Genomic DNA, 22,066 nt, shown 5'->3' with positions numbered 1-22,066 from the left:
TGCACTCAATACTTGGTCGGGAATCCTTTTGCAGAAATGACTGCTTCAATGCGACGTGGCATGGAGGCAATCAGCCTGTGGCACTGCTGAGGTCTTATGGAGGCCCAGGATGCTTCGATAGCGGCCTTTAGCTCATCCAGAGTGTTGGGTCTTGAGTCTCTCAACGTTCTCTTCACAATATCCCACAGATTCTCTATGGGGTTCAGGTCAGGAGAGTTGGCAGGACAATTGAGCACAGTGATACCATGGTCAGTAAACCATTTACCAGTGGTTTTGGCACTGTGAGCAGGTGCCAGGTCGTGCTGAAAAATGAAATCTTCATCTCCATAAAGCTTTTCAGCAGATGGAAGCATGAAGTGCTCCAAAATCTCCTGATAGCTAGCTGCATTGACCCTGCCCTTGATAAAACACAGTGGACCAACACCAGCAGCTGACACGGCACCCCAGACCATCACTGACTGTGGGTACTTGACACTGGACTTCTGGCATTTGGCATTTCCTTCTCCCCAGTCTTCCTCCAGACTCTGGCACCTTGATTTCCGAATGACATGCAGAATTTGCTTTCATTCGAAAAAAATACTTTGGACCACTGAGCAACAGTCCAGTGCTGCTTCTCTGTAGCCCAGGTCAGGCGCTTCTGCTGCTGTTTCTGGTTCAAAAGTGGCTTGACCTGGGGAATGCGGCACCTGTAGCCCATTTCCTGCACACGCCTGTGCACGGTGGCTCTGGATGTTTCTACTCCAGACTCAGTCCACTGCTTCCGCAGGTCCCCCAAGGTCTGGAATCGGCCCTTCTCCACAATCTTCCTCAGGGTCCGGTCACCTCTTCTCGTTGTGCAGCGTTTTCTGCCACACTTTTTCCTTCCCACAGACTTCCCACTGAGGTGCCTTGATACAGCACTCTGGGAACAGCCTATTTCGTTCAGAAATTTCTTTCTGTGTCTTACCCTCTTGCTTGAGGGTGTCAATAGTGGCCTTCTGGACAGCAGTCAGGTCGGCAGTCTTACCCATGATTGGGGTTTTGAGTGATGAACCAGGCTGGGAGTTTTAAAGGCCTCAGGAATCTTTTGCAGGTGTTTAGAGTTAACTCGTTGATTCAGATGATTAGGTTCATAGCTCGTTTAGAGACCCTTTTAATGATATGCTAATTTTGTGAGATAGGAATTTTGGGTTTTCATGAGCTGTATGCCAAAATCATCCGTATTAAGACAATAAAAGACCTGAAATATTTCAGTTAGTGTGCAATGAATCTAAAATATATGAATGTTAAATTTTCATCATTACATTATGGAAAATAATGAACTTTATCACAATATGCTAATATTTTGAGAAGGACCTGTATATCTGTTTTAGCAGGATTTTACCTGATAGACTTACACAATGTAACAAAGAGGCCCACAATAACTCTGGAGGATCTGTAGAGATCCACAGCTCAGGTGGGAGGACTTAACAGGACAACTATTAGCTGTGCATGCCACAAATCGGGCCTTTAGGGACAAGCGCCAAGAAGAAAGTCATAGTTGGAATTAAAAGCCAATAGAAGTCCTGTTTGCAGTTTGCCTCAAGCCAAGTAGGAAACACAGCAAACATGTGGAAGAAGGTCTTCTAATTAGATGGGACTAAAGCTCAACTCTTTAGCCTCAAGGCAAAACAAAATGTGTGGAGGAATCTAACACTGCACACACCAATTGCAACAAGGGAGACATGGTGGTGGCAGCATTGTTCTGTGGGCATGCTTTTTCTTCCAGCAGGGACAGAGCTACAGGTCAGAATTGATGGGAAGATGGATGGAGCTAAATACAAGGCAGTGGTTGGAGGCTGCCAAACAATCCAGCAGAGCAATGGCCCTAAACATACAGCCAGCGCTACATTACAATGATGTTGATCAAAGCATATTCATGTTTAAGGTTTTCATTGGTCAAAATAAATTACTATCAATTATCTTTTTCCTTCTACCTCTCAATTATGTTCCAGTTAGTGGTTGTAACGTGACAAAAATCTGGAAAATGTTAGGTATGACTGCTTTAGCAAGGCAATGCAGCATGCAGTAGTGTAATGAGTTATTTTAATGACACCTTTAATACTCGAGGGTATATAATTTAGGGTAACGCGTGATGAGTTCAGTCGTGCAGATGCTGGTGTCTGACAGATATGTAAACACGGCTCCAACACCAGCATACGATCAGAGACACAATATGCTTCAGTTATTTTGCAGTGCTTTTCTGTTTCATTTGTTCCTACTCACGTAAACCTTTACTTTGTTCCCTTTTTAATCCTTCTCCACTGTCCTTTGTTTTCTCTGTAGAGAAATACTTTGACATGAAGAAGAACCAGTGTAAAGACGCTCTGGACATCTACAAGAAATTTCTTTACAGGATGACAAAGCTGTCGGAGTTCCTCAAAGTGGCAGAGGTACCTAAGCACACAGACGAGATGCAGACGAATCAGGAATATATGTTTGGACAGGTTTCATGTCTGTTTTATAAGTGAACAAGTCTAAATTGCTCCACATTCCGTAAAACTCACAAACGTACATTATATGGATGCTAAAAAAACCACGTATTCAAACCCAGATGTTCTCAAACAACTCTTTAATGTGTTCATTTGTCAAATGACGCCTGCAGTTTTGCTCACTCAGCGTTGCTGAACCAAGCATCCCCAACTTACCCCTCTGCTCCCACATTTGACGCGCACAAACACACACACACACACACACACACACACACATAAATATGTATAGGCCAAAAATAACCATAAGATGGAGGACGTGGTTAGGCGCTCTGTTAGCTCCCTCTGCCTAATCCTCTCTTCTGCCTCACTCTTCTTTCTCTCTTTGACAAAGATGGATACCCGAGTGGCTCTCCTTTCCCCGGTGCCCACAGATCATCTCTCTTTCCCTCCTCTATGCTGCGCCCTGTTCCATCTCCATTCTCTCTCTTGTTTCAGAAGACAGTGAGAAAGCAGATGTGTATTACGGGCACTGAGGGAAATGTTCCCATTTAAATCTCTTCATCTTTTATGATTAGGTTTTAAGGACTTCCCAAGACAGTTACAGACTTAATGCATGGTTAGAAATATAGGAAATAAAAGCAGATATTCAGGGAATAAATAATGAGTAGCTCTGTTTTTAGATTCAATGTCTCAAGTGTGTCAAGGACGTTTTTATAGCCTATTTTTAATCTAGAATACATTTTCCCCCAAACCTCAATAAATACAAGCTTCTCCGCTTTAGATCAGATACAATGACTTATATTACTAAATATCACTCTAAAGCATCAGCTTCTGGCACAGTGAACATATTCTGTAGGTGTCATGTATAATACATATAAATTGCCATGTTCCACAGCATGATGGAAAACAGCTTAGCTGCAGATGGATAAGAAATCTGTTTCCACAGAGGGGTTTGATGCTGAAGAGATTACATATTCTCACACTACAGATGACTGCCTTCAAAATGGGAGCCACATTGTCAAAGGGTTTGTAAATGTATAGAAAATGACTTGTAGTGTTCTCCAGATGTGGATAATTGTGGAAAAAGGGAAAAATAGTTGACTTTTAATTGATTATTTAAAAGATTATATTGTTAATTTTCTAGAGGAAAAATGCACAGATTTAGATTTTAGTTATTTGTTTAAGCTTAAATTATTCGTCCAACTGTTAGTCTTTGATTTACTCACAGAAGTAAATTCCCTCTTATTCAAAAATCTGAGAGGAGCAGTTTTACAGCATTCTAGGCCCTGTTACATCAGAGCTTAAGGCCTCGGCTGATCTACACTCCTGTTTTTTTTATTTTCCAAGTGAGATTTGTTTTCTAGGTTTTATCAGAGTTTCAACAGCCGGCATTTTCCAAACAGTGTAATAGCTATGGCTCTCCAGCAGGTGCGGCGTAGGTGTTACATCAGCAATGTTGACAGAACCAATAGAAATGACTTGAGACAATTCTAGGTCGTGTTTTTTTTTTTTCTGATCCTGTTTTTTCCTTTCAGTAGTTCACCTCTCTAGTTCACTTACGAGGTTTAATGGAAACCGATTCACGTCACAGCAACACTGACTAGAAAAAAAACACCGAACTGCTCCATTTTTGTTGTGCTGTCCACCTCAGTAATATTGGGCCCGCACAGAGTGGTCCTCCACACAATCCACGTCCACACTCAATCACTGCTAACAGTCTGTAGAAATGCCCTCTTTGAGAGGGGTTTTTAGAAATCTCCGTTTCTGTCACCACAAACGCCTGGACAGGAAGTGCAAACTCAGTAGAAGAAACCCATATTGCAAAATATCTTTGCTCCAGTGGACAGGGCCTCAAACTGGACTTCTGGTTCTTCAACTAGATCCAGTTTAGAAGCCAAACAAAGCATGTCTTTTTCCTGTTTCCTTATCTTCTATAAACAAACGTATCACACATCACAAACTTGGATTTAAATAATCTGTATTAAATCTAGATTATCCTTAATCCAGTTGAAATCCTTCTGTTTAATAAATGGAGTTTATTTTATTTTATTCAGGTGCAGAAAAATCAGTGGCATGGCCCTTTACAGCTTTGTTAAATAGTGTTGCTTTGTGACATGTAGAGCCCATTAGAAAATATACACAAACTGGGTAAATGTTTTTATTCAAATGTTTAGAATTTTAGAATAAACTTTTCTAAAAAAAAAAAAAAAAAAAGAGAGAAATGAAAGAACGTAGTGTGGAAAAGTATGGAATCTTGCAATGAAAGATTTGTGGGAACAGCCAAACTGGGAAAGAGTAAAGCTGGGAAGAGAAATGTCGGTTCTCAGAATGCAGAATTTGAAAACTGGGCCAGCCTTTGAATGAGTTAGCGTCAACAGAGAGATGTTTCTCACATCACTATAAAAGCATTAATTATTAGATTATATTTGCTAACATTGAGCAAATGTTTTAATACCTGGATGAGGTTGAGTTAAACTCTGCCCCTTCATTAGATTCAGACAGACAATAAAACGACTAATTGTGCTCAGGATTTATTGGAGACTGAGTTCAGTTGCTCAAGGTCCCTCCTCACCTTAACAACAGTGAAAAGGGACATAAGAGAATCCAGATCAGCTGGTCTGCTGTTAGTCATAAAACACAATTTTTGTTCAACATGTGGCTGCAAAAGACATCTATGCAGGATAAAGACAGTAAAGTAAACACAAAGTGATATATTTTGGGGAAGAAAGTTGCAGTTTATATAATGTGTCTGCACAGCTGCATCTCAGCTCTGTGTCGCTGTGGGTCATCCAGGTTCATAAAGAAGTGTTTTAACAGGATACATGAAGCAGGCAGCTGTGTGCTATCAAGCTCTCCAGACTCAACAACCACCCATAACTCTCGTGGCTAAAATGTGCTCAGCTGAAAGTCGCTGATGGTTGTTACAAAACATGAGGTTTGGTCTCCTCAGCTCGTTGCTGGCTGAAAGGAAACTTAGAGTGCCTGTTCAAAACAATTTAGTTCGGGTCCAACACAATATCTTGAAAAAAGAAGCTGTTGCATACAGTTCCTGTATTAATACCACTTTAACTTTTACACATTTTGTCACATTCCAGCTTCAAACTTCAAAGGATTTTATGTGACAGACCGACTCAAAGAAATGCAAAATGTGGACCTGAGTTTTAAAAATGTTTACAAGATAATGTGTATTTGTCTTCAGTCTACCTTGCTCTGATACCCCTCAACAAAATCTAGTTCAGACGTCACCTTATTAGTAAATTGAGTCCACTTGTGTGTATCTTAACCTCAGCATAAAGCCAGATGTTCTGCAAAGGCCTCAGAGGTTTGTTAAAGAACCTCAGCGAACAAACCAAAGACAACCAAGGAACAGAACAGGAATCAAGTTGTGAAGAAATTTACAACAGAGTCAGGTTAGAAAACAGCTTTAAACATCTCACAGAGAACTGTTTAATGTATAAACTGAAACTAGAAGGACAAGGCATTTGTAACTCTGGAGGAAAAGCATAAATCCACAACTCGGGTAGGAAAATATGCAGACACAACTGCTATTAGTTTTGCAGTCCACAAATTTGGCTTTTGTGGAAGAGTGGTGACAATAAAGCTATTTTTGAAAGAACAACAAGGCAACTGTGCAGCTATTCACTAATTGATTGTTGGCCAGTCGACTAAAATCCAAATAAAATCCATTTAGGTTTGGGTGGAACGTGACATGTGGAGACAATTAAAAGGAGCTGAAAACACCAAAGTTTGTCTTCAGCTTTGAATAAAATCCATCAATTGTCCAACTCCTGACACAAATTTGGTGAACTCTGTGAATACCAGAACCTACAAAAACCTAAGGTCTTTCACTCAGCTCATTGTTAAACTTTCAATTTTTGTAACCAGAAACGGATCAAAAGGAAATCTGAGGGATCCATAATTATCAATAAGCCCAGAAAGTAGGAGTTCTTTGCTGCATCTTATATTAAAGGCTATTCATTAGGTGTTTATTAAAATGCTGCTAAGCTCACACTGTCTGATGACTTCATGCAGGACATGATGTTTTTTACCTGTTTCCTGACAAGTCGACGTCTTACATCCTGTAGAGGTGCTTTTTGCAGTTCAGTGTCATTTTAAGTGTTCTTACGGCATCCTCCATGGCTGCTCCACCTTCAAGAGTCAGACATGTTTATCATCATTCAGTCATTGCTGCCATTCACTGTTGGTTCAGATGTCATACACGCTTGCTTGTCTGTTTCTGTTGTTTTTGTTGACACATTGTCACTGCATGAGGTAATGACGCCCCTGTTTTTTGTTTTTTTTTTGTTCTCCATTTTGCCCCTACCTACCCCCCAACCCTTTTTTTTTTGGTTTTGTGTTATTTTTTTTTGTTTTTGATTACAGCAAGTTGGAATAGATCAGGGTGACATCCCAGATCTCTCACAGGTCAGTGTACATGCCACTTTCCACCTCTATACACCTCCAGCTCCTCCTGTTTTCTGTCTTTCCTTTGCTTTGTTTTCAGATTCCAGAAATATATGTGGCGTCCTTTTTTCCTTCATGCCTTCTCCCATTAACCCACCATTTTTAACCTGTGTTTCTGACTGTGTTCCCTCCTAACCAATCCTTTTGTGAACAATACTTCTCATATTTTTATGTTTTTATTTTAACCAGCCATCATGTCTAACCTAATCTGTTTGAAGGCATCTCTCCTGGGTCTGCCTGAGCCTCCTTACCTGCTTTCTCTTTCCTTCTAATTTCTCATTATAGATCCAGGTTGAGGTGTATTAGCTTGGCCCCGTGCCACCAGCAGAATTGATGAAAAGAAGTGCGTTTGTTTTTAAAAAAAAAAAAAACCCGGGGCAAGGAAAACAATGAGGCCGCGCCTTGAAATTAGTAGAGCAAAGATAATGAAGAGAAGAAAGGGTTTAGAAAAAGAAAGCTTCTCCGCCGGGATAAGGAATGTGATTTCTTTTGTTTTAAATCATCAAACATTTTAATTTTCTTTTTATCCAGCTATGAAGCCGTTTACTAAAATTCTTTGAAGCAGTATTTATTTTTTTAATTTTCTTTAAGTCGTATTTGTTTACTTCACTTTGACTTTATTTTCTCGGTCAGATTGTCACCGATTATGATCCACATTTGGTAAAAGAACTTGTTTGTTTTTTATCATCTTTATAAAAAAAAAGTCCTTGGGTTCATTTGCCAGAAACTTGTCATTAAAAGAGCTGCAACTAAATATTGATCAGTTTTATTTGCTGATCATTGGTTCATTTAAATGTTTTATTTAAAACCTTGCTCTGAGGGCCTCATTAATTTTCTTTTTTCTCAGCCAGCAATTAAAAAAACATTTAGTTTTTTAACGACCTGTAAAAGCAAAATCTCCCATTTTTTACGTTGTTGGAACTACAAAACGTTGGACTGTACATCCACTTCCAAGTATCATTATTTTTTAATTACTAATGTTTTAGTAAAGAGAATTGAAAACTGATCAATTTGTCTTATTTTTAACACTGTGTACAAAGATAAATCCAGAGAAGAGGCCTCTGTGGCATAAGTTTTGCCATCTGCACCCACCCATAAGGAATCTGTGTGGATGTCCCTCATGCAGCCCAGACTTTTGTAAACCTGCTGTCTATTTGCACTGGCGGGAGAATAACACTCCCAGTCTAAAGGTGGCGCCAAACAAACAGCAGATAAAAAAAACAACAAGTCAGATCATTGCAAGAAGGAAATAAAACTGTTGTTTCTTGGAAATACAATGAGGAGAGATGTACTTTTTCTCAGTGTGTGGTGAATTATATTTTCTTATAAAAAGAAAAGACAAAATTATAATTGGTTATGAGTTGTTATTTTAAACTTACTGGTGACTACCATGGCTACCATTGCAAAAAGGCCTTTCAGCTTATGGTTTTTTTCAGGGTGATTACAAATCACCACATAAGTTGTATTTAAATAAAAAGTACACTCCGGAAACAATTCAAATAAACCAATCATATGTACACGCATACAGCAACCGACCAATCAGCATACAGGGGGATGTAGCTATACTCTTCAGGTAAAATTGAGCTCCCACAGGTATGAATGAGGATCTATTTATTAATGTTACAGTTATGTTTTTTATTAGTTAGATCTCTGCTGGAGATGGGCACCAGCTTCCCCATGACCCACTATGGAAGAAGCGTTATAGAAAATTGCTGACTGACTGAACAGAAAATGTTACATACCACACAATGTATTCAGATTTGAATAACCACACATTTTGCTTTCTCTTTAATTTTACGGTAAATTTGACCACATCCATTTAGTGACTTTTACTCAAAAGAAGAATTTAGTGCACCCGAAATCTGCTTCTAACTCATTTATTAAACTACAGCAAGCAAATGGAGCCTTATGGAGTGACCCAAATACTCATCTTAATGCTGAGCATAGACTGCTTTTTTATCCATTTTCCTTTCCACTGAGCACAAAAGCGCTGGCAAACTGGAGGCCTTTCTTTTTAATTAGGCAAATGTGCAAAACCCTTTTTTTGTGGTTAGATCTCCAATGATTTACTCATCAATATCTACAAAACAATCCGACTCCATTATTTGTTAAAATTAAATTTTGCATGCTTAGTTTATTGCTAAGCAAGCAAGAAAAAATCACATTATTTTTTGAGATTTTTAATTTAAAATAAAATTATTTTCTATGAGCCTGCGCATAACTTTGACCAATTTGCCTACGTCGCAAAATCGTCAGACATCACTGATCCCCACCGAAGGGTGCTCTCAGCACAACCCTTTAGCCATCAAGTGAAAAAAAAAAACAGATTTGAGAGTAGAAGTAAAAAAGGGGTTCTCAAGGTCAACGATTAACCTGATGGTTAATCGTTTATACACTTTTAAATCAGGAATATATTCAAGCAGGTGCATATTTAAAAAGCAGAAGTTTGCTGCCAACTCTGTGTTGCTGTCGCTGGGTTCCAGTTGTTCACTCCTTCACCTCATAGTTTACTGTTTAGCCGTTTATTCCCTCTGTGTGAGCTAGAGATTTGCAAGATTAGTTGGCAAATGTGTAACTAAAATTAAAAACTTTAACACCAGTGTTTTAACATCTCTAGAGGTCAAAAAGGACCAAATAAAAGTGAGGTATGAAGTAGTTGGGCAGGGTGTGTGAAATGGCAACAGCCTAATAAGATCTTTAGTTGCCGTTTCAAGGTACCACTGATGTTATCAAAGGTTGAACTTTTATTACCTAAGGTTTTTTATACGTTTTTATTTTTTGTGATTTCTTTCTTCGTTTTTTTCTTCCACTGAGCTACTCTGGAAAGTAATGGGTAGTTATTCAGTGTTAAAAAAAAGTACGTCTTTGTTTAAAATAAAACCTCTGGAACTCCTCTAGCTGATTTTAAATTTGATATGTTAATATAAGAACATGTCAGCCAAGCAAACCAGAAACATAACATCTGCATGTTAACAAGCTTCTCTATATGCTTGTCACTCTTAATGTTTCTATTGTTCTGCTTTGTTATTCTGTTATAGATCCTATTGCTCCTGGCTCCTGTACTTAATAATTATACATTCCTTCATTAGGTTACGGCTGATTGTCAGAGGTAAATTACAGCCAGCTCAATTTGTTGATGAAAAGACGTTAAACATTGAGTTTATGCTAACCTTATTTAAGTAAAGGAATAGGAAATCATTAAGTGCATCACTTTTCTCACTGCTTTGTTTATTTCTATCATCATCATCATTATTACTTGACAGTTTATCAATGAGTAGCCTCTCTGGTGGGTTGTTTTTCTGTTCAAGATCCTAAAATCTTATCTTACATTGTAGATCCTGGTAAAACATGTCCCTGGTCACACGTTTCCAAAAAAAATCATTAATGTTTACAAGGGAGAGTCTGTAGTCTGAGTTGAATAATCCTGTATTTGCAGTCAATAATGGGTGTTTTTCTTCCCCTCCTACTCTGTTGCAGAAGACTAAAGGATCATACATTGTAGGTGGTGGCTTGTAAATTGTACTGCTTCACCCCTCTAACCTCCATAAAGGAAAATTACACCTTTGACCATGGTCCTATTTTTCCAGATTGATTTTATTTATTTATTTATTTTATTTTTTAAACGGGGACAAAACTCTTTTGAAATTTCTGTGTTGTGCAAGAATCCTAAAGCCAGTTAGCCTGACATTGCTTTAGCCCCATTCTGCTGGTCAACGTTTCTGCTTTTTGCCTCTTATTGACTTGAGATTTTATACATAACTTAAGGTAAACATTAAAAAGAAGCTTTGTAAAGCTGTGTTTTGCAGTATTGCTGGCTTTTTTTTTTTTTGTTCTTACAGATTTAAAGCTTTTAATTGAGGTTGTTTTGTATCAGTGGTGCTGACAAAACCACATAGAACAGTTTGTGTTGGCATGTCCCCCCTTTATAAAGATTTGATGAAAAGGAGTTTAAGATGAGAGAAGGTGAGGGTTCAGAATGCTCAGGTTTGGTTTTTACTTCCTGTTATTTCTGGCAGATAAAACATCATGTCTCAGATAACCATATGTATTAAAACTGAGAACTTATAAGTGGCTTTTCCTCTTCAGTGACTAATGGTTAAAGGAGGTGGTTCCTCTTTGAGGAGGTTTTTCTCAGAACAAGAACCACTTCACTTCTTCTTCCTATGTTTTCTCTGCTCAGATTGTAAGGGTTCCTACACAGTCTGGAAAGGCCTAGAATGTTATTTAGGAATGGCCAAGTCTGAATGAGTATGAAAACACAACATAGAGCAATATATTTGAGTTTTGCACCATATCCCTATTGTCTAAAAAAATCTGTGTATTCCATCCATCTGTCCAACTTTTTTTTTTCAGTCTGTCCATCTTTTGTCCATACATGTCTGCCATCCATCCATTGGTCCATCCATCTGTCAGTTTATCCATGTGTCCATCCATTTATCTGTATTTTTAGCTTCCTCCCTCCCTCCCTATGGCGCCTTATCTTTTTATCCCCTTAGTCCATCTGCCTATAGCGTGACCACTGCAGATATGTCTGCCATAGATGTAAAGTCAGTGTGGAAAAGGAATGGAGCTTTGATATAAAAATGTGCAGGAACCCTGGACTCTGTTCTTCATTCTAGATCTGAGCTTCGTCCTGTTTCCAGCAGTCTCTCTGAACACAATATGTTACCAAACGACTGTAATAGTTTTGTGGGGGCTGTAAACTAGTCAAATAGAATATTTTGGGGGACTGTGATTAAGTATGAAGAGTAGTCACCCTGCAATGTAAAAGTTGTGAGTTCCTCCTGCCACATGTAGATCTGCCCCTGGGGAACCACAAGTTGTTCCCCGACCTGTGTATGGATTTATGAATGTGTGCATACATGTGATTGGGTGAATGTGGCTCTAGTGTAAAGCACTTTGAGTCGTCTGTTTGCCTAGAAAAGCACTATATAAATTTAGTCTATTTAACCTTCTGAAGAGTCTTGATTCTATAAAAGCACAAAGATGCGAGGAATAATAGAGCCCAGGTTTTAAAATAGTGGAATTTTCCTTTTAAGAATCTGCATGAAGATCATACTCACTGTCTCGAAAGAAAACATATACACAAAACACCCTGACCATTTACAGGCATGACCATCCTTTGTGTTTCCTACTGTACAACAGCCTGATGTCGCGTCAGTTCATACATGAGTGTTGGCTTCAGGCGAATTGCTTGTAGCCGTCTAACACACAGAAATCTGAATACGGGCAGATCTGACACAGATGACAAAAGGCCATGGAAGCTCATGAATCGGAAATGAGGCTTCACTTCTGCACCCTCCATCTTCATCTGCATGAAGAAGTCTCTGCAGAGAGTTTTCTTTTGTCACTCATCTAAATTCCAGCCTCCTCCTTACATGGTGTTCATATTGTGTTTGTCATGCACGACAGTATTGCTTCAGTGTGCTTGACAGAATAGTGAATGGCTTGGTTATTACAGTGCAGTTGTCATTTTTGTGCTGACTTTTATCCAAAGTTGAGCATAAAGTACTCTAAGTATGGGCTACTATCTGGTATTATGGTATATGAGGATTTTAAAGATCTCTGGCTTCAAAAACACTAACATTTTCCATCATGTACTGAAGTATATATATATATATATATATATATATATATATATATTTTTTTTATTTGCAGAGATTTAAAGGAATATTTCCAAATAGGGAAATTAGCTCTGTCTTCCAGACCTGCAAGACCAAACTGGCATCATTGTTGTCTGTGTATCAAAACCAGAATGACACCAAATTCATTTTCATGTAACGTAATTTATTTTCTACTATTTCTGCAGCACCGGGAATAATTGTTGCTTTTAAATAAAAGTACTGAGAAGTATTTTTGTAAATACTGATGCCATGATATTTTTACTTGAGATAAAAATTGTTACCCTGTAATGCAGGTCCATGCAAAGTACCCACCCACTAGGTCGTGAAAGATAGTTTAAAGACCTCCAGCTAACTCTGTGTGTGTGTGTTAGAGTGAATATTGACCGGGCGTACATATTTTATTTTTTACCTATTCAGACCCGTTGTCAGTAAAAGATGACCTCTTTTTATGCTGCATGTCGCTGTCTCTTTAACAACCTGGCGACGTTTTGGCAGGGTCCCATCATCTGGCCATCAGAGACCTCAGAGTAGTTCGTGCCTTTGTGTGCAGGTCTGCAGCACTGCCAGCAACATTCTTGTGGAGAGAGAGGCAGACATGACGTTGTCATATTTGCACAGTGGGAAAATTTCCCTTGTACTTTTTCTGCCAAATGAGGACCTAGCTACTGCTGTTTCTTTTTTTTTTTTAAGACCCGGTGAATTAATTTGTTCATTACTATTCTTGCTCCTTTCAGTGGTCTTTTGATCACTAACAAAGCACCTAACAACCAGGGGATAGTTTGCCTAGCAGCATGATCTCCACCTGAATGTAAAGCTGAACTGCTTTATCTATAGCCGCATAGCAACAATCCTTAGTAACCTGTTCACTGATTTCGATTGAGTTTATGTGCTGCCACCTGTTGATGGGAGCCATTTAGATTCACCTGGCATACCTGTTTGTTTGTTTTTTCTGGACTGGCAGTTAAAGTGAGGGAATAACAGTTTCCAAGTAGAACAGGTGAAGAGAGTGAATAAATTGAAACTAAAGGCTGACGAATTAAATGAATTCTGACATTCAGTGCAGTGCAAAATAAGCAATTCAGCGAGACAGAGGGAAGAAACGATATGCTGTAGGTATCGTCGTCTTCTCATGTGAAGTACGGAGAAAAAAAGCCCAGCTTCTCCTTTACTCCCCATCTTTTTCCTCACTCTTTGTTTTTCCACCCCCTCCTCCTTTGTTCTGCTGCTAACAATGTGAGTGTTTGCTGCATGTTGCCATGGCTATTCTTGGAGCCTGATGCACTCTGTTACCTTCCTGAGAGACCGACTAACTTTGGGTGCTGTGTTTGTGTGCGTATCTCTCTGGGAGTGTTTGAGAGTTTGAGAATGAGAGAGCAGTGTGCTCCAGACGTTTTTGCAGATTGGTGAATATCTCTGTTGTGTGTCTTGTTGCTGCTCGTGCTCGTATCACTCCCAGGCACCCAGCAGCCTCCTGGAGGCTTTGGAGCAGCACCTGGCCTCTCTAGAGGGCAAGAAGACGAAGGAGTTTAATGCAGACGCAAGGTACACATTTCAGTCATAAAACAGTCATTAAAATAAGTTACTATAGACTACTGCCCCCGTATCAAGTTGTAACACTTCATTTTTTTTCTCCTCTCCCATTTTCCAGAGCGTCCACCTTGTCGAGTGCCGTCTCATCTCTGTCCTCCACTGGCATGTCTTTCAGCCGCATGGACGAGAAGGAGAAGCAGCAGGCCTTGGAGGAGGAGCAGGCCAGGCTGCAGGCTCTCAAGGTAAACGGGCTTTAGGAGATTTAGGCCCTATCACCTTTGAAGGAGGCGGTTAGGCTGTGAGATGAAGCAGCCAAGAGGGTCTTAGCAGGAGGTCGAGCACATACGGATCTGTCCTTTCTCAAGTGACTTCAAGTGGCATCTTTGGAGCCAGTTCGTAGAGTTCTGTGCATCTGCTGGTTAAAACACAAAAGGCTTTATACAATCTTAACCCCGTTTTTAGCAAACCTTGTTTTTACTTTAAATAGATTCATTATGGGTGCATTTATATAAAGTATATATTTACTATGTTGACCCGATAAAGATCTAAAACGGAGACTAAACCGTCCAATGACGTATTAGTAGAAAAGGCCTGGAATCTCCCAAGATTGGATACGTACAGAAAAGGAGAGTTAGAGTATGGAAAGATGTTTATTTAGCCAGATTTTATTCCCTGTGCTCTTTTCTTGTACTTTCTGACTTTCTGAAAATAAGTTGCTCAAACAACCAGAGCACCTTTTTTATTCAGTGTCCTGTTGGGAGTATCTGCTTTTAGTTATTTCTATTTATTTATTGAAAAAGGGACCGACTGAATATGTACGAGTGTGTAAAAAAAATTGTATTATGAAAGAAAATATTTGGGAAAAAAAAAGGTTCCTTAAAAAAATCCAAAATATCCTCGATGCTCGTGTCTGCAGTTATTTGAAGATGCCCAGTTAACATACAAGCAGAGTTTTCCATGGGGAAAGAACAAAACCGTTGGCAGATGAAACGGACTGAACATGATGTTGAAAGTGTTTCTAGCTTCAAATGAGCTTTATTTATAAAATCTGTGTGAACCTCGAGGAAATATGCTTATAAAACCACCTTTTATTTTGATTTGGTTAGCTTTTTGCATCCACAACTTTCACTTGTAACTGGACAGCCTGATACAGTTTTATTACAGTCACTGACCACTTTATTAGGTACGCCTTACTTGTACCAGGTTAGAACCCATTTTCTTTCCTGTCTTAATTCTTCATTGCACACTCAACAAAGGTGTCTGAAACATTCCTCATATCTTTTTTTGGTCTTGGTAACAGGACAGCATCACACAGTTGCTGCCGGTTTGTGGGCTCCCCATTCATGTTGTGAATCTCCTACTCAACCACATCCCAACGGTGGTCTGAAGGATTGAGATCTGGTGACTGTGGGCCGTGTTTGACCACAGTGAACTCAGTAAACCTTGGTAACGGGAGGTTGTTTAAGCTGCCTCTCTGCCATCTTGATCTGGACTGTCCATTCTCATCTGACATCTACAAGGCATTTTTGTCCACACAACCGCTGCTTTACTGGATAGTCACTCTTTTTCAGACCGTTTTCCATAAACATGAGAGATGGTTGTGCTTGAAAATCCCAGCAGTTTAGGAAATACTCAGAGCAGCCCATCTAGCACCAACAAGTCATGCCTCGTTTAAAGTCACCTACGTTTCTTTTCTCCATGTTGGGGCCATCCATTTTGGTCGAACATTTTGACATGCGCAGCTCAACAGACGTCGCAGCTCTGACGTCACTGGGAGTATAAACCGGCTGAGGTGCAGAGTTTCGTTGCCATTTCCAGTCTGTCTCACAGGACAGCGCAACGGAGGCGCATATCTGCAGAGGCGAACCTTTGCTCCACAAGGCGAGCTTGAAAGCTGGAAATCTGTCTGATACAAGAAGATCAGGAGATTTATTCACCGATCGAAGACCACGCCGACACCCGGCGCAGGTGGAAACCCACAGAGGTTCTATGTCCAAGGAGATGAGTTTCCTCCTTGTTATTCAGTCGACTAAACAGTTCTTCACCTTTCTTCAGACCTGATCCTCAACCGCTGGAGAGAAGAAATCAACGTCAAAGTCACTTTGTTATTTTCATATTAAACCGGATTGGTGCATTTAGAGGTCTGTGCAGGATGAGGCATAGTTAAGGTGATTTAAAATCACCAGTAGTTAATCTCAGGTATTAACTTGTTGCTTGCAATACTGATTGAAGTGTTTTATGCTGAGCTATGTTTTGATTGAGCTGTGCAAGGTGCGTGTTCATGTTTTGTCCGGCTGATCTCAAATCAGCCAGGAGCTAGAAGTTGTTTTTCATTCAAAGCAGCTGTGGTCTGGGCCTCGCCTGACCCTTCCTTTGTTCCAGTTTTATTACTGGAGATTTTTTTCCACTGAGTTCCCGCCTCAGAGTTTTATGACCCTTTGTCCGAGATTTTGTGCGATCAGCTGGTTGTGGCTAAGAACACCCAGCTCACCGTTTCATCAGCTGATCGCTGCAATCGAGACATCAGCACCAGTAGGGTTTCTCTTTCCATTTAATCCAAATTACACATTTTGTCCATAAAACTACTGGTTTGATCTCCATAGACACTAAATGCGCATATATTTCTCTTTTATTATTATTGTTAGGTAGTCATTTTTATTCCTTTTGTGTAAAATGGTGCTTGTCAGTTAGGTGAAGGTTTTTGGGTCAGAATAATGGTATATCAGGATTATTTGGCTTCAATAAATCTTCATATATATATTTAAGAGAACCATTTATGTTTATTTCGTGCAAGAATCATTTATCTGTCAAAACAAGGTCGAAGTTCACCCAGATTCGGTGAAGTGGTTGAATAAACAGTGACAGTTTATGGTTTTGTTAATAATTTGTAATTATTAAGAGCTTTGAGCCCATAATAACAACACCAGAGGACATCTCTGATTTCTATTCGTAAGTAATGATTTTTGGTTAAGAAATTAATTTTTTTTCTCAAATTATGATTTTAAATTATAATTCTTGATAAATATTAATTAATCAATAATCATAATCCTTACATCCCTCATTGTGGTGCTCAGTTTGAACTCGACCATGTTTAGATGCCTTAATGCTGAGTTGCTGTCCAATGATTGGTTGGTTCGATATTTGTGTTAACAAGCAGTAAAATAGGTGAACCTTCAATAAGATGCAAGTGAGGGTAGAGTAGAGAAAAAAACCCCACAAATGCTATGAAGGTCCATGCAGATTTAACTTTTATCCAAGTACCCATCCAGCATGTTCTGCTCTGCTTACAGTAGCAGAACCTGACATAACGGCCTTCTTGTAAGGTTTTTATTAAAATGAACACAGGTTAGGACGTAGCATTGTGTAAAAGAGGAATTAGAACACCGACTTGAAGACTCATATCAGACAGTCAGCATAACCTACAGGCATTTCCCTTTGATTCAACACTATAACTTCACTTTGCACAACATATCACACCGTGTGTTTTTGGTGCCCAGGAATGCTGATGGGTTCTCAAGCGAGTTTACTTCTTTGAGATCTAAACTGCAGTTGAAAATAAAGGCCAAAGGCTTCGGCGTGCCAGGCCACGCAACAGAAAAGTCAAGTATAAAATGTGTTGGCATTTTTCACTCCAGCCCTGGGAGTCCTGCCTTGCAGCAAACTGTAATTGAGTGAGAGCTCAGTGGGAACTACGATTCAGGCACACGGCAGCTCAGTGCCAGTGTGTGTACAAAAGCTTTCGTTCATGTGCAGCACGCTTGCATCCCGTAAAGAGACGTGCAGTTTAAAATCCTCCAGACCTCTTGTGTGTATGAATCCCGTGAGGTTATGCACAGTTTGTGTTGCCTGGTTGTTCTGGCGCGTTTGATTTTGTTTTATTTTACCGTTTACTTTGTGCCCTCAGTTTGTCTCGTTTCGACCGCGCTCCACTGAGAGGTGAGATTAAGTCAAAGTGAGAACATAGCTGAATAAGAGGGCTGGGATCAAGAGGGGTCATCCAAAAACTTCCAGTCCAGCTGTCTGCTCTATCTGGTGTCCATATGGGTGCAACACACACATTACAAAAACACTTACACGCGTAGCTACTGTCCAGCTGGGGTCTTTGTCCAAACAATACTAGCAGTTGGCTTTTTCCCCCTCGCCACTCTGTCAGAATAGAGATGAGGAAGAGGCTGGTACAGCAGGAGATTCTGTTTTATTAATCCGCTCCGAATCCTTTAAAGGCGGCAGAGATTGTAAAGGGACTTGAAAAGTTTTTTCACCTAAAAGTTGTGCGCTGAATAAAACCCTCTGTCTGGCCTTGTGTAAATAAAACGCATAAAGGCTCTGTGTGAGAAGCTGTGTTTTCATTCCCGCTGTAGTCATCCATACCAATAACCTGCCCAACTGGCATACTGGAAATTGCCTCATTCGTTGAGCAAACAGTACGTTTTCTGAAAAGAGGGATTTTCTGGAAATCTTCCACAGTGAATTCCCAGATGAAAAAAGAAAACTAATGCGTTGATCTCTGCAGAGTAAATGAAAAGGTTTGATGTTTAACACACTCAGAGAGGAAGGGATAATGTAGGAGCACAACAGGTTTGACTTATTTTGTGTCATGTCTGGAAATTGGATAGATTGTCAAATTGATTTTTTTATTGTTAAAACGTAATGTCTTGAAATAAATATACGGTCTAAATTTCCTGCAAGTTATTAGCCTGTATTGTTGGATATTTTCCAAAATGTACCCTGCCTTACGAAAACATTCAAACACCTTGTGCTTTTCTGTATTTTGTCTCATTGAAACCACAGTCAAATTTCAGTCAAAGTTCAACGGATGGCAATAGTTTCCTTGCTGTGTTTCTTACCTGAGATCAGTCCAGAAGCTCCAGATCGTTTCTCAGTCGCCTTGCAGACGTCAGCAGTGTTTTGCCGCAGTAAGAGCTTAATGAAAAGGGCCCCTGCTGTTTTTGTCACATCGTTCTTCACATCTATCGACTCCGTCACCTTGACTCAGCACAAAAACCAGAATAAAGCTGTATTAAAATGCACGATGTTTTGTTTTCTTGTTTTTTTTTTGCTGTAGCACTGGACGGACTTTGCTGATGTTTGTGCATATGTCACCAGAGAGAACCAAACTCTGTTCTCAGCAGCACCTGGGTCTTAACAGAACAGAGTCAGATACTACATGAAAGGAACTAGGGACGTCCATGTCTTTACAATAAATGATTAAAAACTTCACTAATTAGTTTTAAGTTCCTGTTTGCTGAATCCCAAACCCTGATGGAAGCATTTCTAGAAACCTTTGGGGATGTTTCTTGGCTTTGCAGGAATACTAAAAGCCAAACTTGCACCAAAAAGCAGACGATCATTTTCTATTTTGTCTGTGCTTTCCAAAGCATTGATGTCCGACAATATTATATCTGCCCACCATGACTCGGATGAACCGTTATCGTGAAGTTATGAATGATTTATTTGTCTTTGTGTCCATTTCCAAGTGGATCGGGATCCAGAACAGCTCGGTCTCTCTGCACGCTGTGCTGTCATCCTCACTTCTCTCATGTCCGTCTGTGTCTTCCAGGACCAGCGTCTGAAGGAGATCAGCATGCAGACCCCACCCTCTGCCTCCCCCAGCAGCCAGTCAGTTGGCAGCGGCAGCAACAACAACCACATCATACAGACCCCGGAGTTGTTTGGCTCCGTGCTGAATGCAAACAGGTGCACAAGCTTACGCAGACACCAGCAGAAATTTGCTCCGTGCCGTTAAACATTCTTCATGCTAGTGGTTGAGCAAAATATTTTTAAAGGAATGTGCTGCTACTTTGTCCAGAAATCCAACAGATCATCCCAGTTGTTTTCTTTTAACTTTAAAGATTATAGCTTAGAGCTAGTGAAAAACCCCAAATTTAAGTTCTCAAAAATCATGTAAATCCAACAAAATGGATTTTTAGTACAGTGTGCTTAAACGTATGACCGTGTACTGTACAGTATTTGCGTTCAGTTCTTGGTCAGGATTGCTTTTGCATGAATTACCACATCAGGAAGTCGTGCTGTGCAGGTGATCAGCCTGTGGCTCTGCTGACATGTTAAAGAAGCCCAGGTTGCTGTGGAAACTTCGAACTGGACCTCAAACAACCTGGGTTCTGTTTATTAAACTCTGGAACCTTGATTTCCAAATAAAATAAAACATTTTATCCTGTGAATCCTCTGTGGTTGCAGCATTCAGAGGATTCTACCTTTATCTACCAGACTTTTTTTCTTTCACACAACTTTCCATCAGTGTCCTTGAAAAAAGCATTCTAAACAGCCAGCATCTTTAGCAATGATCTTTTGTGGTTTACCTCCTTTTGGAGGTGGTCACATTGACTGTCTGCTGTAGAACTGTCTAATCTTCAGAGAAACTGAATTTGGTGAGCTCAGTAACAGCAGACCTTAATCATCGAAATGAACAAAAATAAGCAACTAAAACATTGCTCTGTGTGTAATCAGTTTATATAAAAATAGGTGTTTCACTTTTGAATTGAATCACTGCATCAGAATAACTTTTTGCTGTTTAAAAATTTAACCACAGGACAATCGCAATAAATTTGATTAACACCTTTGATGAAGGGTCACATCATTTAGCAATAATCTGTCCTGGAGGAAAAGTTTCTTCTCAGGGCTTAAAAATAACAAAAAACGGCCTGCATGTTTGAGTAGGCCTTGTGAGATTTCCATCACATGGTCATTTTATGTAGCAGATGACTTTTACAAAAGCTTCGTGCTTTGTTAAAACTCTGAGAGATAAAATGTCTGCTTGTGTTTCAGTTTGCATTTTAAAGCCCAGAAATCTCTAATTACTTCCCAGGAAATAGAATAAGTATTTGGATTTAATAATTGCAGCAGAATTTACACACTGTGAATTTACTGCTGCTAACTGTTTTATTGCTCTGGGGAAGATTTTTACAGCCCTACAGAGAGAGGGGATTAATCTTGATCTGTGACAAACGAACGTTTTTAGTGGCGACTTCAGCTATTTATGCTCAGTTGATTAAATATTAATACTCTTTCTTTGTCTCCTTTCCTTTCTCCTGATGTCTTGATTTATTTTTCTCCTTTACTTTCCCCCTTTCTGTGGCGTTCCCTCCCTGTTACTCTTTGTTCCCCGTCCTCGGCTTGTGTGGCTCTTCAGCGTGCCCAACCTGAATACTGACCTGTTTGATCTTCAGCCGGCCTTCATCCCTGCTGTGCAGAGCACTCCTTCCATCTCCAATGCTAACAGTGCCTGGGGAGGTAAGCTTTCAACACACGTGAAGGCTTCAGCAAGGGTGTGTGACTGCTGTCTGTAATAGATTCAGCTGTACACAAGTCACTTTAATGCTAAAATATTCACTCGTGCAATCGTCTCCCTCCATATTTATTGGCACCCCTGATAAAGATCAGTAAAAAATCTGAGAATAATTGTTTTTTTGATGTGGTACCATGATCTCGCTCTGTAAATTTAGCTAAATCCAATCTTTAATTTGAGTCCATTTATAGAGTGGCCGGGCTAATCATGGGAGAAGGTTATTATTGTTGTTATTATGGTTGTATGCAACTTAAGGTTTTGTTCACGATGCCATTTTCCAAAAAAACGAGCATGACTTATTTGAATTTTGGCATCTACTTGCTGCTTGATCAGTTTATTAATATGCACTATTTCCTTAATTTAAGTCAAGGCCTACATTAATGTTACCTGAACATTGTTGATTAAATGTTGGTAAAGTTTAAAAAGGGCTTAGCTTTATGGTTGAGACGGTTATTGAGGAGTTAGAACTTCAGTGCAAAAATAAAAACTAAATCATTGATTGCAACTTCTATATATTCCATAATGTTGTTAAAGCGGGAGGAAGTTACACTGAGGAAAACAAAATCTAAGCAAAAAAAAAAAACCAAATACCTAAGAAGAATAATAATAGTAGTAATAATACAAATAATAATAATAAAAAAAAAAAAATTTGAATACATGACTCTTTCTATAGGTATCATTTCTAATTTGTC

The 22,066-nt window shown here is 39.5% G+C and overlaps 1 protein-coding gene across 1 annotated transcript in view; it reads left to right on the top strand.

Moving 5' to 3' along the window:
- si:ch211-200p22.4 (phosphatidylinositol-binding clathrin assembly protein) overlaps window positions 1-22,066 on the top strand; it is a 99,308-nt gene that overhangs the window by 51,074 nt on the left and 26,168 nt on the right. Inside the window, exons 7-12 of the mRNA XM_047386989.1 lie at window positions 2,305-2,411; window positions 6,834-6,875; window positions 13,995-14,080; window positions 14,187-14,310; window positions 19,629-19,765; window positions 21,219-21,319. Coding sequence (XP_047242945.1) covers window positions 2,305-2,411; window positions 6,834-6,875; window positions 13,995-14,080; window positions 14,187-14,310; window positions 19,629-19,765; window positions 21,219-21,319 — 597 coding nt within the window. The remainder of the gene's footprint in view (window positions 1-2,304; window positions 2,412-6,833; window positions 6,876-13,994; window positions 14,081-14,186; window positions 14,311-19,628; window positions 19,766-21,218; window positions 21,320-22,066) is intronic.

Source organism: Girardinichthys multiradiatus, chromosome 14 (assembly GCF_021462225.1).
Source record: "Girardinichthys multiradiatus isolate DD_20200921_A chromosome 14, DD_fGirMul_XY1, whole genome shotgun sequence".
Classification (NCBI taxonomy): domain Eukaryota; kingdom Metazoa; phylum Chordata; class Actinopteri; order Cyprinodontiformes; family Goodeidae; genus Girardinichthys; species Girardinichthys multiradiatus.
Note: the sequence above shows the minus strand (reverse complement) of the source record. Positions and strands in the feature narration are given on the sequence as shown.